The 15158-nt window shown below is 38.7% G+C and overlaps 2 protein-coding genes across 2 annotated transcripts in view; one reads left to right on the top strand and one right to left on the bottom strand.

The window, feature by feature from the left end:
• Positions 1-12125: 12125 nt before the first annotated feature.
• On the bottom strand, positions 12126-13091 carry LOC135212232 (uncharacterized). The gene is made up of 2 exons (XM_064245674.1): positions 12763-13091; positions 12126-12606 (listed from the first exon to the last, which is right to left on the bottom strand). Exons 1-2 carry the CDS (start codon positions 13089-13091, stop codon positions 12126-12128), a joined length of 810 nt encoding a protein of 269 aa, XP_064101744.1.
• Positions 13092-13823: 732 nt separating this feature from the next.
• LOC135212233 (uncharacterized) overlaps positions 13824-15158 on the top strand; it is a 31713-nt gene continuing 30378 nt past the window's right edge. Inside the window, exon 1 of the mRNA XM_064245675.1 lies at positions 13824-13958. Within this exon, the coding sequence (XP_064101745.1) occupies positions 13824-13958 (135 nt within the window). The remainder of the gene's footprint in view (positions 13959-15158) is intronic.

Consider the following 15158-nt stretch of genomic DNA (forward strand, 5'->3'; position numbering starts at 1 on the left):
AAAAGCGATGTTGGTTCATACCAATATCTTTTTGAATTAAAAAGGATTTTTCCTATGAAACACACGACCGTATAAAGTAATCAGAGCAGGTTTTCGTTTAATTTTAATACATTAAGTTATAATAAATACTGGTGGATTAAGCCCAACTGTACGCGCCGTAAAAATTAGAATATCTTGTTTATTCCTTTAGTAGACGTAATATCCTGTATTTACGGACTCACCGTCTGTTGTTCGAACTTCCCTAATGAGAAGTCCGGATAAGCGAGCGCTTACAGATACCTCTATAGTTATAAAAAACATTGATCTGTATGTAGTGTAATTGTAAGATCCATCTAGGGGTATACAAAATATTATCTTACATCCTGCAAAATAAGGCGTGTTTATCAAAGGAAAATCCTATAAACCTTCAAAACATAGTAAAATCCGTTTGAACAAAAATGAGACAGTTAATCAAATAATAACTTATATAAAGGAACTATACATTTGTCTCATAAAATCGTAACATTGATTCAAATGACCCAACAGAATTCTCCCACCAACCGCAGTCGTACTTTGCACGCAAAATCTCGAGAAGCATGCACCCTCGAATGTCTTAGTGCGTGTAAAAAGACTTTGCTGGGAAATGAAATTTTAATCCTTCCCGACACTCTGAAATATAACGATTTCCGCGAACAAAGCTCTAAAAGTATACATATTTCGGTGGATACGGAAGTTATAAATATCGCATTTTTTATTGTTGCTAATTTTTAATCACGCCCAACCAGTCGTGGATGAATCTCTCTGATAATCTATCTAAAGTAATATCCGTAAAGTCATTCAAGCAGAGGTGATTCAGCAGAAATTTTTTTATCTTTTACCTGAATACCAGGAAGTTTCTCCACTAGCGAGTGATCTCTGGGAGAAAAAACGGATGTAATTTAACACAAAATACGGTCTAAGGACAAACATAAAGCTATTTACGTACCTTCGTATAGATTCTCAATGAAATTTCAAAATAGAGATAAATGACGAAGTTGAAAATGTTAGTAATAGGAGTCATTAGGAAATCAAATAGCCCATATAATTTTTCCCTCAGACGTCATGCCATAAAAGATCGGACTTGGCGTATCTGCGTAGATTTCTGTCGCTTAAACAAGGAAACGACTTCCGATAGTTTCCAGTGCGATATACCGACGACATCTTATCTCTGTTAGTTAGAATAAATTTTTTTCACCAACTTGGACTTACTTAAAAGCTTTTACCAGATACCATTACCTAAGTGATTGTACCTCCCATACTCCGTTTTCAGCACACTCAGGGGACATTATCAATTTTTTACGTATGCCTCCGGCTTACGTTGCGCCCCAATTACAATATAGTGTTTGGAGACTTTTAGGGGATAACCTACATGCCTATATGGATGATCTTGTAATCTTTTCTAATACTTAGAAGTTACATTCACATAAAGTAGAGCTAGTGCTACAGAGACAAAGACAAATAATCTCAGAGTAAAATATCTAAATGTGAGTTTTTTAAAACCGAACATGTTTATCTAGGTTTTATGTGTCTGGTCAAGGTCTTAAAAGTAGTCCATGGTAAGGTGTCGGCTATTCATAACTTTCCGGTACTTATTAACGTAAAAAGGGGATACAGCACTTTTGCGCTGTAGTGGGTATTACAATCGTATGTAAATATGTAACTCTTCAATGATGACAGCTCCTTTAACAGATCTTACGAAGAAGAGCGTAGATTTATTATGGTCTAAAAAGCATCAACAGGCGTTCGATATCTTAAAAGCGGAAAATGCAGCTTACCTAACTTAAAAATCCCTGATTTAAATAAGGAATTTTTTTTTGTTTATTGCAACAGACGCCTCAGACCAAGGGTAAGAGGGTATTACTTCAGTAATATGATAAACAGTTCTTCCCTATAGCTTTTTATTCACGTAAACTAAAGCCCTCTGAAAGTAAATATGCAGTAATAGGCAAGGAAGGGCTAGGTATCTTTAACACTAGTACATTTTAAGTTCATAATCTATGGCTATCCTGATAAAGTCCTTACTGAACATGAGTCCTTTACCGAGTTTTTCAAAGGCTTTAATCACAGTCCAAAAGGAATCGGTGACAAATGATCATTCAGGTCTTTGGAGCCAAGATAAGATATCTACCTGGGAAAGCAATTATCATAGCTGACGCATTATCCCGCAATCCCGCACCATACTGCAAAGAACCATTAATTAGACTAAAAGATATAGAAACATCCGTACCTATTGTTAAAACCGTATCTAAACAAGAAAATTCCTTAACCCAAGAGATCGCGAGCATTGAATATCTGGGTCGGAGCGCAGAACTGTTACAAACTGAACAAAGAAACAGAGTCAGCAGCAATAAACACCAAACAATAAACACTTCGAAACGGAAACAGGGTCAGTGGCTAAGCAAAAACAATAAACACTTTTGAGCAGAAACCCTAAAGCAAAAGTACATTTAAAGTATGTGTATCAGAATAATGTAATCAAATGTAATATTATAGTAGGTCTGTGACGAGGAAAACCCGAAGAACACAGCAGATGACTAACGACCAGGTAGTAATAATAATCTCTTTCATACCAATCGTCATAAACTGGTTGCATTCCGTCATCCAGGGTTCTCTACTATGTCACAGAAAGCCAAATCACTATTTTACTGGCCTACAATGCTTACAGATATAAAAAGCACATAACTAATTGTAACACGTGTCATGAAAACAAGGGATACACTAAGACACCTGTCAGTTTAAGGGCCTATCCTGTGCCAAATCAATCCTTGAAAGAATATACGTAGAATTATTAACAGATTACGAGTCTGACAGAGGGAATAAACACTTCTTAGTGTTAATAGTTCCTTGACACGTTATATAGAATTAATAGCACTAAAAACAAACACCGCAATTGAGTGCGTTACGAATATTTATGAGTGCTAAATCAATAAATATGGAATTCACACATAATAATCTGTGACTCGGGTGGTGTAAATCAATAATAATCTCCTTAACACGTTGTGTGAATTCCTTTCCATTAAGAAAACCAATAATATATTTTATCACCCAGAGTCAATCGGTTTGGTAGAATAACGGATAATTAAATAGGAAGTGTCAATGTCTTACGAGTTACAACTCGTGATGTTGGATCCGAACTGGATTATAGCGGTTCTCGCGGTTTTAAATACCTTTATTATTTATATCTTGTATCTATAGAATTGATGCCGCAAGTAGCCTTGTACGGTACGCCGCTAGAACACTTTTCCACATATTCAAGCCAACCATTAATTTATCAATATATATATAAATAAATATAAAAAATAAAATAAATATGGATACAAGTGGAGTCAATATAATACACTCCGTAAGAAGTCGGAAGGGTTACAAATTATAATAAAAAAAAGGAATCACGATAAAATCAATAAGCAAAACGTAACCATAGATAATTAAATCCAAATATATATGCGTAAAGATTTGAACTCTAACTTAACGCTTTAGTAATGACAAATAAGCTAAAAGTTCAAACACATATCCAAAATCTACTGACATATTGTCTGTCCCGGTGATTTATATTCGTAGTCAATGAAAAAAAAAATTAAATAAATAAATAAATAAATAAACTAATAATAAATAAAATAAATAAAATAAAATAAAAGAGATTTTAAAGTCAGGAAGTCTAGAAGTGAAAATGTTATCTATGAAATAATCCTATATGAATCTTATACAGGGCTAATAATATATATAGAATTTGTATGGAAACCTTTTTCATTAGTTTGAATAAGGAATATTTAATTTAACATAATTACAATTATGCAGTTTTCCAAACATGAAACTAATATATTGTTCAATTTTGGTACTGTTTTTTTTGCAGACATTCTTTTCGTGTGGGTCGAGTATTAAAAGACAATAAATTTATCCTAAAGTCGTATGTATTACAGCAAGTAACGTAACTCTTAGCTGGCTGAGAGCAATCTCCTGCCAAGTGACGACGTCATCATTGCCGTATCAGCATTTGTTCCTTTTAACCTCAATAATCTGCTTACACAGGCTTCATCTCGCGATTGCAAAGCAGGTTGCTGGAGAAAGGAATGCTTAGCCCGAACTTCTCATGGGCAAGGCAGACGTTAGGCACAAATGTCTATCCGTATGCGCAATGCAACTTTAGCTAAGGAGTTGCAATCATTTTAAAATTAATAACAAAATAAGCAAAATAGAATTTCTATAACAACAAAATGAATAAATTTTTTCTGAACCTCATAGACATTTAGAAGTATCAAGATATGTATAAGAAATATTTACTTGCAACATTAGCCTATTACAATTCAAGTAAAACATTCATGGGAAAATGTCACATTTTCTTGAAAAACCCAAAGTTTATTTAGAAATTAGTTACATAGTGGGTTTTTTCGTTTGCATCTCCTACCTATTTAATAATGTTTTAAAAGTTAACCTCAGAGGATGCGCACGAGAAAATTGAATATGAAACTTTTGTTAGGGTAGGCACATAGAATCATGATTAATATTCTCTTTGACTCTATGTTGCCTGGCAATCTTACAAATAGCTCGCCGTTTTCCACTTCTTTGTCTAGTAACTTACTACCAGTAATATCGAATTTTCTTTGAGATTCGTAATGATCTATTTATTTTTTATAATTCTGGATATTTTTACAAGTCATCATAGACCTGGATAGGTTCACTCATTGTTAATGCCATGGATAAAAAAGTTTGTACAGCGGACTCTTTTGAATTCCAAAATATCAGCGAATTCATGTTGGATTAAGTCTGGTCTAAATGGCTCTCTTCCCTCCCCTGTATTTGGATGTCGTCTGAATTTACTTTGCCCTTGTGACAAGTATAATTTCACTTGCAGGCTGATTAATGGAACCTGGTTACAGTATCCTGCAGTACGAGAGTTTCACATAGCAACTTCAAAAAATCGTTCGTCGCAGCGGACGACTACAGTCAAGTAACAACCGCCTACAATGTGAAAGGAATTTCATGGACTTCTTCGACCGACACCGTATCTCGTCGTTAATCTCGTTTTAATGCGGAACGCTCCAGCGGTTGTCGGAATTCGACTACAAAAGGGACATACTTCCGACAATTACGACCCGAAGGATATTCAACTACTTTGCTGGCGAAGGACTCGTGCTGGGGATGTTTTTTTTATTCATCGCGAACGTAATCGTGTAGCTTAGGATGCAGAGAATAAGTATGAGCGCAATATAGAATGTTGGACCCGCCCAGGCAAATTTTCCCCCTTGTTTTAACCATTGAAAAAGGCCGTTTCATTGGCTAAAGGTGGTTGTCTGGAACTGTGTAATGGACGAAAAGTGGTTCGAAAGCTAGTTAAAAGTGAAGTAGTATAACCTCGGTCATGTATCCTATATATATAAAGTATCATGTATCCTATATCTATAATGATCATAAATAACAGAATCGAAATATATTTTTTGCGTGTACGCAATAGGAATCTCTTATATAAATGATCATAAATAACAGAATCTAAATATATCTTTGCGTGTACGCAGTAGGAATCTATTTGAAGTGCACATATATTAATCATAATTATATGAATCCATATACATATGTATAAACAAATCAGGTAGCCTATAATCAATCTGTTACCTTTTTTCTTACCAATATCTGCAGTTAGTATATGAATTAATGAATCATATATACATTAGCATAAAATCTACGAATCAATCAGCATAAACATTAATAATGTTATCAATTCATATATGAAATTTTTTATCAGTTAAAATATGATTTTTTTATCATGTTAATCTTCATTCTATGCAATTATCAGAGTACATTAGTATTTTCTGTAGCATAAGTATCTTAATGAGATGAAGTGAGAAAACTGTATCATTATATATATCATGTGATCACTATTATTTACCAATATCATTGTTTTATATTTTATTACTTGAATCAATTCATGTACACCATGAATTTTTATTTACTTATATATATATATTCACATAGTGTCTGTATCACACTCCTATAAGTCAAATGCAAGTCAAGTTTGAGTAATATTCAGTAAGTTGGTTTTGGTAGCTGACCGAGCTAATGTAGTGTTTACATAATAAAAATATGGATGAATTTTAGTCCATATATATAAAAATACTAAAACTAAAGAGGTCCAACCAGATTGCTTGCAGGAATGTGATGAGGACTAGAGACGCTAAAGATGACGTATACAATAAGTATGTAGGCTAAGATAACATGCCGTCACCTGTAGTCATTCAATTGTTTATAAACATTAGTCCCAAAGCTCCCTGCTTGAGACAACTACCCCGACCTATTATTCAAACGGCCTACGTGATCTGTAGCGTGTCTCATTCGATTGTGTGTTCGTATGAAACTATGTCATTGTATGTATGTTCATATGTTCGAACTACTGCTGTTCCTTCATAACTTGTAACAGAGATGGTAGACAAGCAGAACAGAGTTAGCGATCGTCATTAGAAGACCTGTACCTCTTTACCTAAGCTTTATCATGTAGAGGAATAGGATTAGCCATTATCATTGGCAGAAGCGATCAAGCTATCGTTATTAGAAGACTTGTACAATCATATCTGATCTTCAGCATGTAAAACTTCAGAAGAAATTATATCTATTTTATACTTAGTGTTTTCTACAAGAACCTCACCGAACCATGAGTTTAACACATCGTCGTAAAGATAATACCGACTTCGTAAGTGATCTACAAAACCCCAGACACTCCATTGAAGATGGAAGTGCAATACCAACCGACTTAGCGTATAGATTATCGCTAGTCTAACATTACCTCATAGGGCGCCTTATCATACAAGGCACAAAAAAAAAAAAGCCCTAATAAATATATATATATATATATATATATATATATATATATATATATATATATATATATATGTGTGTGTGTGTGTGTGTGTGTGTGTGTGTGTGTGTGTTGTGTGTGTGTACGCATTAAGCTACAAATATCCTTTCATATCTAATTCGCTCTACCTCAGAATTAATTAATATTTTCATATACGTTAACTGAAGGGGAATTTTTAGTTAATAACAATCTCGTCGGCTCCCGGACGCGAATCAAGGAACTCAAAAATCAGGACGTACAGTGACGCGTCTCTAACCGCACAGGTGCCACGAGAGGATATAAGTTAACGCCGCCTCTCACCTACAAATACCTGGACAAGGATTCGTTATTTTGGAGTCAGCATCACCCTCAACCATCCCGGCCTGACAAACTGTGTAGTTTCTTTGGGTACGAACGTAGCCAATTTATGAGTCTGATCAACATCACTGTGATTCATATTATACGCATTAAGCTACAAATGTCCTTTAATAATATCTAACTCGCTGTAATATATATGAAAATATATTAATTCTGAGGTAGTACGAATTAGATATTAAAGAACATTTGTAGCTTAATGCGTAATTATGAACCACGGTGATGTGATCAGACTCATAAATTGGCTACGTTCGACAAAAAAAGCACTACAAAGTTGTCAAGGGTTGATGCTGACTCCAAAATAACGAATCCTTGTTCAGGTATTTGTAGGTGAGAGGCGGCTTTAACTTATATCCTCTCGTAGTAGCTGTGCAGATAGAGGCGCTTCACTGTACATCCTGATTTCTGGGTTCCTGGTTCGCGCCCCGGAGCCGACGAAATTACTACCAACTAAAAATTCTTCTTCAGTTAACATATATGAAAATAAAAATATTAATTCGAGGTAGAGCGAATTATATATTAAAGGACGTTTGTAACTTAATGCGTATACATGAATCACAGTGATGTGATCATACTCACAGAGGAGGGGGAGCTGGAGAGGAGAGGGATGAGAAGGGAGGAGGGAAGGGAGGAGAAAGGTAGAGGGGAGGGACATACCCACTACACACATAGAAAGGTATCAAGGATAAATATTATATATATATATATATATTTATATTAATATCCTTGTCTACCTGTGTGTGTAGTGGGTGTGTCCCTCCCCTCCTACCTCCTCCTCCTTCCCTCCCTCCCCCTTCTCATCCCTCTTCTCTCCCGTTCCCCCTTCCCTCTTCCTTTTTCCCTTTTCCAAGTTTTGTGATGAAGTAAAATGTGGTGAGATTGAGTACCATTACAAAAAAATGTTCACAGATTTGTAATGCAAGCATTTTTTTAAAAAGTAATATACAGTTTTTTTCTAATCAAAATTTATAATATTTTTACTTTTAGAATTATAAAGTGTTCAATTAACTTCACTGGTGATTATGAACCACCTGCATTCCGATTAGGAGCTGAAGACGGCGTCATAGGATCGGGAGTCTTAAGAATTTAAGAAGTTATAATCCAACGAGCATTTCCCCAGGAATGCTTCAAGAGATCAAGACTGCTTCAAAGGATCCTGGAGTTGTGAAGACGTTATTGAAGAATAATATTCGAATTGTCCAGAAAATTTGCAACGTTTTGAAATTGACTCAGCGGGTAATTCTAGAACATCAACAGGTACTACTGGTGATATTCCGGAACCGCCAATGGCATCTGCGTTGATTCAAAATCCATCAGCAGCTGCACCTGCATCAAGATATGGTCAGATGTTTGGATATGGTCGGAAGGTTTATGGGAATGGTATGGTATGGTATGGATATGGGTATGGATATGGAAATTGGTATGGGTACTATAGGTATGGGAATGCTATGGTATGGCATGGATATGGGTATGGATATGGGAAATTGTATGGGTACTATAGTATGGGAATGCTATGGTATGGCATGGATATGGGTATGGATATGGAAATTGGTATGGGTACTATAGGTATGGGTATGGTAAGGAGTATAGGTATGGATATTGGTACGGGCATAGGTATGGTTATAGGTATGGGTATGGTACAGATATGAGTATGGGTATGGATAACGGTATGGACATGGGTTGAATATAGGTATGGTATGGTACAGATATGGGTATAGGTATGGAATGGGAATTGGTATGGGTACTATCAGGTATGGGTATGGTAAGGATATAGGTATGGATATTGGTACGGCAAAGGTATGGTTATAGGTATGGGTATTGGTACGAGATATGAGTTGATGGGTATGGATAACGGTATGGATCATTGGGTATGAATATATGGTATGGGTATGGTACAGATATGGGTTTAGAGGTATGGAGGAATGGATATGTATTTGGGAAAAGGTAAAGGGTATTGCTCGGGATGGGTATGATACAGATATGAGTATGGTTATGGGAAATATATACATATGTATGAATCATATTAGTACATATATATATATATATATATATATATATATATATATAATATATATATACAGTAATTTTTTTTCTTTTCATTCTTAAGGCATGATTCGCTCTGGTCGCGCTCTGCTCTCGCTCTACTCTCGGTCCTTGTTGGTTCAGACATTCGGCCTGCTCTGCTCCGCTCTCTCTCTCTCTCGTTCCCTTCATTTTCTCTCCCTCAATACCAGTGGAAGTCTCATCACCGACTACCAAAGATGTGTGACTTTTCTCAAGCTGATTTTGGCATTAATCGTCATTGCACTTGATGGTGATGACGAAGAAAGAAAGCAAAGTCGAAAAAGAAGGAGGAGATTGTGGGTTCATCCTACGTTGCAGGATAGGAAGGGTGAAGGAGAATTTCATACTTTGTATACTAATCGTCTTACTGATGATGAGAGTAAAACGAACCCTTTTTTAAAATAATTTTGATACCTTTTGCATGATCCCATTGTGGTGTTTTCTTTTGATTATTCATGTTTTCGTGTGTAAAAGGTATAAAACTACTTGCTTATATGAAGAATGAATCTCGACTAGAGTAGAGCAGCAGTTGCAGGACCATTGCAACTGTGTTCACAGTGGCGCTCAATCCCTTCTCGTTCCGTTCTAGCTCCATTAAAATAGGTTTTGAAGGAACCGTGACCGGAGCGAGAGCGGACCGTGAGCTCCAGTTTGAATGCTTTCCATTGAAATTCATGTAACATTATTGGACTGGACCGGGACTGGAGCGAGAGCGCAGCGCGACCCGACCTTTAAAGTGCAAATCAAACCTTTGCGGCCATCCGTTCAAATCTAGCTTGCTCATCTATGAGAGAGAGAGAGAGAGAGAGAGAGAGAGAGAGAGAGAGAGAGAGAGAGAGAGAATAGCTGATAAATAATTTACATATGTTCTCATCCTCGTGTGGTGAGGATTACCTCATCGAGGCCCTCCTGTTTTCATGGTATACAGTTTGCAAGAGCAATAAAACCCAGGTCTAATTTTCGGTCTTCTTTCTTTCTGCGTCCCTCTCCACCCCAGCTGCAACTCACAAACATCGTGTGAGAACTACTAACCATTTCAGACCCGGTGTGGCATCGTTTTACGGTAATATCTTCTGAATTACGCAACACACTGGAAAATATAAATACATACACTGTGCATTATTATATCGCATGATTTTGCCACATAACTCAAATGTGTATATCCCAACAATGAGTTGAGTGGATTTTGCTAATGAGCTCCACTATGATGTTCAACCTCATTCTGCTGAGTTGCCTAAGAATTCTCGTAGGAAATCATAATTATGATCTTAGATTGTAAGTATGTGTATGGTCGTTTTTCTGCACCTGTTGTTCGATTGTTCGTATAATGTGATGAGATAGATTGGGTAATGGGCAACTATCCTATAATTAAACGGTGTAAGTAAAATTGTAAAATAATTAACAGTTATAGAAGTTAGGGAAAATGATACAGACAAGTATTCATAATAATATTTTAATCATGGATATTGTCAGAGGACCAATAATCCCCCTCAAACTTCATGGCTCGCCGATTATTTAGGAACACGTGGGTTTGGTGATAGTTATCATGATATTAATACCACTGTAAATTCACTAAAAATTGTCATTGTTGTGAAATTTGTTGCATAAGGCTATACATAAAAAGAGTTTGGGTAATAATTACCTGTTAACACTTATTTTCAGTGTGTCAGCTTTCCTCTCTTGGTTGAACATATTAAGAAGTAGGAGTGCAATTACACGTCTGCACCCATTTGCGCATCTAAGCAAATTGGCCGGTGGCAGTGTGATTGTAACACACCTTCAGTGCCCAGTGACAAATACTTTTTTTTCAAAATTGCCAAACGAGCAAAAACTGTCATGTCCATTAACAATCGATTCATCAACTGCGCCAACATTTGTATTCTTAAACTATTTTACAAAATTACTATAAGAATAATATGAGTAAGACTTCATATCTCCCTATGTGCAATTTGTAGAGAGGAAGAGAGAGAGAGAAGGGGTTGGGAATAGTGGAGGGGGAAGCAGAGGGAGAGGGAGGGAAAGAGGTGATTAAAGGAAAGTGTGTGAGTGGGATGGGAGGAGGCTTGTTGGTGGGGGGTAGGAGGGAACTGATGAAAGGGAGGGGGTTAGTCGACTTATTTCAGCCTTTACTCAGATGTTTGGGTTTTCACTGACTGCAACTTAAAATCACAAGGGTAAACTCCTAAAATGTATAGTAAATTTGACTAACTCCTATAACATTAGAAATTACGGCGGGGTGTTGTAAACATGGTCTTAGAATGTCATAACTGTCCGACTTATAGCCTTGAAGATATTCCCGAAAAACGATGCCACATCGGGTCTAAAATGGTTAGTAGGTAGAGTCAAGTCCAAAAGTCTCGCCACCACCAGGGTGAACTTAGAGTGGCCGTTCTTGCACTCTTCCAGTTGAGGAAGAGGAAAGAGAAGAGGAGAAGCCGGTTTTAGCATACAATAATTATGATATTTTGTCCACTCCTGAATGACACATGCAATGATAATCATTCCACACATTTTTTAATGCCTAGGACAGATTCACAGGAAGATTTGGTTCGATAGTTTGCTGTCGCATGGATATTTTCATGTTTATTTTGAAATAACTTAACTTGCTTAATCCTAAAAGGAAATTGAACTTGTAAGAAATAAATACGTTAAAATGTTTTCTTAGTGTTATATTGGTTCCTCGAAGCCCCAGGAATTCCACAGGATTCCACGAAATCACAAGAAAATCACAGGATTCCTGAAAGCACCAAGAAATCCCAAGATTCCTCAAAGCTCAGGAAAACCATAGGATTCCTGGAAGCCAGGAGCATTCACAGGATTCAGTGGGCATAGTCCTGATCTAAAGTTATGCAGAGGTGCTAATTGGATAGAAGCATCTCCATAAGATGCTCTCTCTCACTAGTTGGGCCGCCAAGGTTGTAGGAGGCTGGTTGGGCCCCTGCAGGTGGGATGGTTGAGCAGCTGGGGCGTGAGAATGATGGGGAGGCTGGATGAGCTCGCGGGGTGAAGGGACAGTGGGAAGGCTTGTTGAGCAGCTGGGACAGGGAAATGGAGGGTAGGCTGGTTGGGCCACTAGAGTGAAGGGCAGTGGAGAGGCAGGTTTGGGATGAGGGGCCTCAAGAACAGGTGGGGAGGATGGTTGGGCCGACGGGCCATGGGAATGATGGGGAAGCGGGGTTGGGCTGACAGGGTATGGGGACAGTGGGGAATCAGGTTGGACTGCTGGGGCGTGGGACTGTGGGAAAAAGGGTTGGGCCACCAGGGTGTGGGGACAGCATGGAATGCAGGTTGAGCCGTGGGGACGGTGAAGAGTCAGGCTGGGGCAGCTAGGATGATGAGGATGGTTGGGAGGCAGGTTAGGTTGGCAGGGTGCAGGGATGGCAGGAAGGCATTTGGACCAGTTAAGAGGCCAGGTTTGTTCAATAGGGTGTGGGGATGGTGGGAGTCAAGTTTGGACATACGGTCAACGAGGCAGTGGCTACAAGGACAGTGAGGAGAATGGTTGTGCTGCTAGAATGCGGGACTTAGGGGAGGTGAATTGGGCCACTGGGACAGAAGGGAGGTAGGTTGGGCCAACAGGGTGCAGGGACAGTGGGAGTGGTGAGTTTGGACCACTGGGCCTCAGGGACATTGGGGAGCCATATTGGGCTGCCAGGTCATGGTGACAGTTGGGAGGCAGGTTAGGTTGCCAGGGTACGGTGACAGTGGGGAGGCAGGTTGGGCCACCAGGGACGGTAGGATGTGGGTTAGGCAGGGGGGCCAGTGGCAAGGTGGGTTGGGCTGCAGGAGCGTGGGGACAATGCAGAGCCATTTGGGCTGCTGGGGATGGTGGGCAGGAGGAGGAGTGGGGTAGGCAGATTGGGCACTGGGGGTGGGGGGTGGGGACGGTTGGGAGGCAGGTTGGGCAACTGGGGCACAGCGACAGTGGGGAGGCGAGTTGGGCCACAGGGCGTTTCGACAGTGGGAAGGCGGTTTAGTCCACTAAGGCTCGGGGCGGTGGAGAGGCGGGTTTGGCCACCAGGATCGGGACAGTGGGGAGTTGGGTTTACCGCTAGGGCATTGGAACGTTGGGGAGGCTATCCCCAGGGATAAATACTTAGCCTCTATTCATCTCAAACTCTTTCTCCTCTTTTTTTTCTTCCCTCTCTCTGTCTTTCCCTCTTTCTCTTTCTCTCTGTGATAGATAGGAAGAGGAGAAGATGCACAGGGAAGGGTGGTCCCATCTCTCCCTTAAGCCCTCTCTCTCCTCTCTCTCTCTCTCTCTCTCTCTCTCGCTCTCTCTATCTCTCCTTTTCTTTTATATCTTTCTCTCTTTAAAGAGAAATAGGAAGTGGAGAAGAGGCATAGGACAGGAAGGGAGTTCCCACCTCCTCTTTCTTTTCCTTAAGCCTCTCTCTCTCTCCTCTCTCTTCCTCTCTCTCCTCCTTAATGTGAAAAGAAACAAAATGAGAGGAGAGGAGGCAGAGGGAGGTCCCACCATAGATAGAGAGGGGAGATATTGGGCAGTCATGTGCCTGTGGCATGTAAGTAAGGTGCCATTGCTATGTGTTCATTCCCGGTAAGGCAGCAGCATCAACTGCACAGACCAGCAACAACAGAGCCAGTTCTGGCACCTATTGCTGGGCCATCAACTGTGTTCCATGCAGAATCACAACAGAACAGGGGATCACATTTCACGGTATAGTGAAATTTTCTCATCTATCAAAATCTTTATAACTATGCCAGCAACCTATTGCTAAGAGCCTTACGAATTTGTTCCAAGATTTCCTGGAAGAATAATTTGAACTAATTCGTAAGCAGCTTTCATCTTTAAGGTATCCTGACCATATAATTGAGAAAGCAATTCACGAAGCAAACGTAATTTTCTACCGACCCCCTCAAGACAAGACCAGAGAGACACCCAACAATGAAATAAAAATTCACACCTGGACAGAATTAAGACGGTGACCCAGACTCTCGAAATCTAACCCTTTTGCATTTATTTACCCAAACACCTAGCCAAATCCCTGATTAATGTCCAATAAAAGACATCCCCCAGGACACAGGCATTTACGAAATCCCATGCTGGACTGTTACCAATCTTACATCGTTTTACAGGAAAATCACTTCCCAGAGATTAATACAACATAAACGGTCGGTTAGGTATGGACAACAGAACTCAGCTATTTTTCAACCATATAAATGTACATAATAACGGAATAAACTAGAATTTGGCATGTATAATTTATAGCAGCAACTGTCGGTACAAGAGTCAGATGATAGAATCGGCCTTGCTTAAACAGAGGCTGGTAATGAACATCTCAAAGGGCGCATGGGGCTCAGATGTCATTGGTAAACTTTTCATTCAATCAACGCTTAAGAGGATTAAAGAAGGATTATATATTGGCTTACCTGTGGATGGATCTCTAGGTATAAATCACCTTTTCTGTAACTTTTCTCATTCATCTACCTGAGAGAGAGACAGCAGTCTCTGAAATATAGTACTTTTCTCTCTATATTTTGGAGTTTTTATGGTCTCTTTTATTAGATGGAATTCTGTTGTAACAGGACATTTTTACTAGTCATATATATATATATATATATATATATATATATATATATATATATATATATGACTAGTCATATATACACATATATATATATATATATATATATATATATATATATATGTGTGTGTGTGTGTGTGTGCGTGTGTGTGTGTGTGTATAACAAGTACGAAGATGAACCGTGCTGAGAGTCTAAAAGGTGTCTGAATATTAGGACTTATGAGAAAAACTTCAGAGGTGAACGAAGGCTAAAATGTTTCAGTTTCAAAACCTGTAAGGTCAGAACTGCAAGAGTCGTCAGCTAGAGAGTGGAGGATTATAGATATTTTCAG

This window comes from Macrobrachium nipponense, chromosome 40 (assembly GCF_015104395.2).
Source record: "Macrobrachium nipponense isolate FS-2020 chromosome 40, ASM1510439v2, whole genome shotgun sequence".
NCBI lineage: Eukaryota > Metazoa > Arthropoda > Malacostraca > Decapoda > Palaemonidae > Macrobrachium > Macrobrachium nipponense.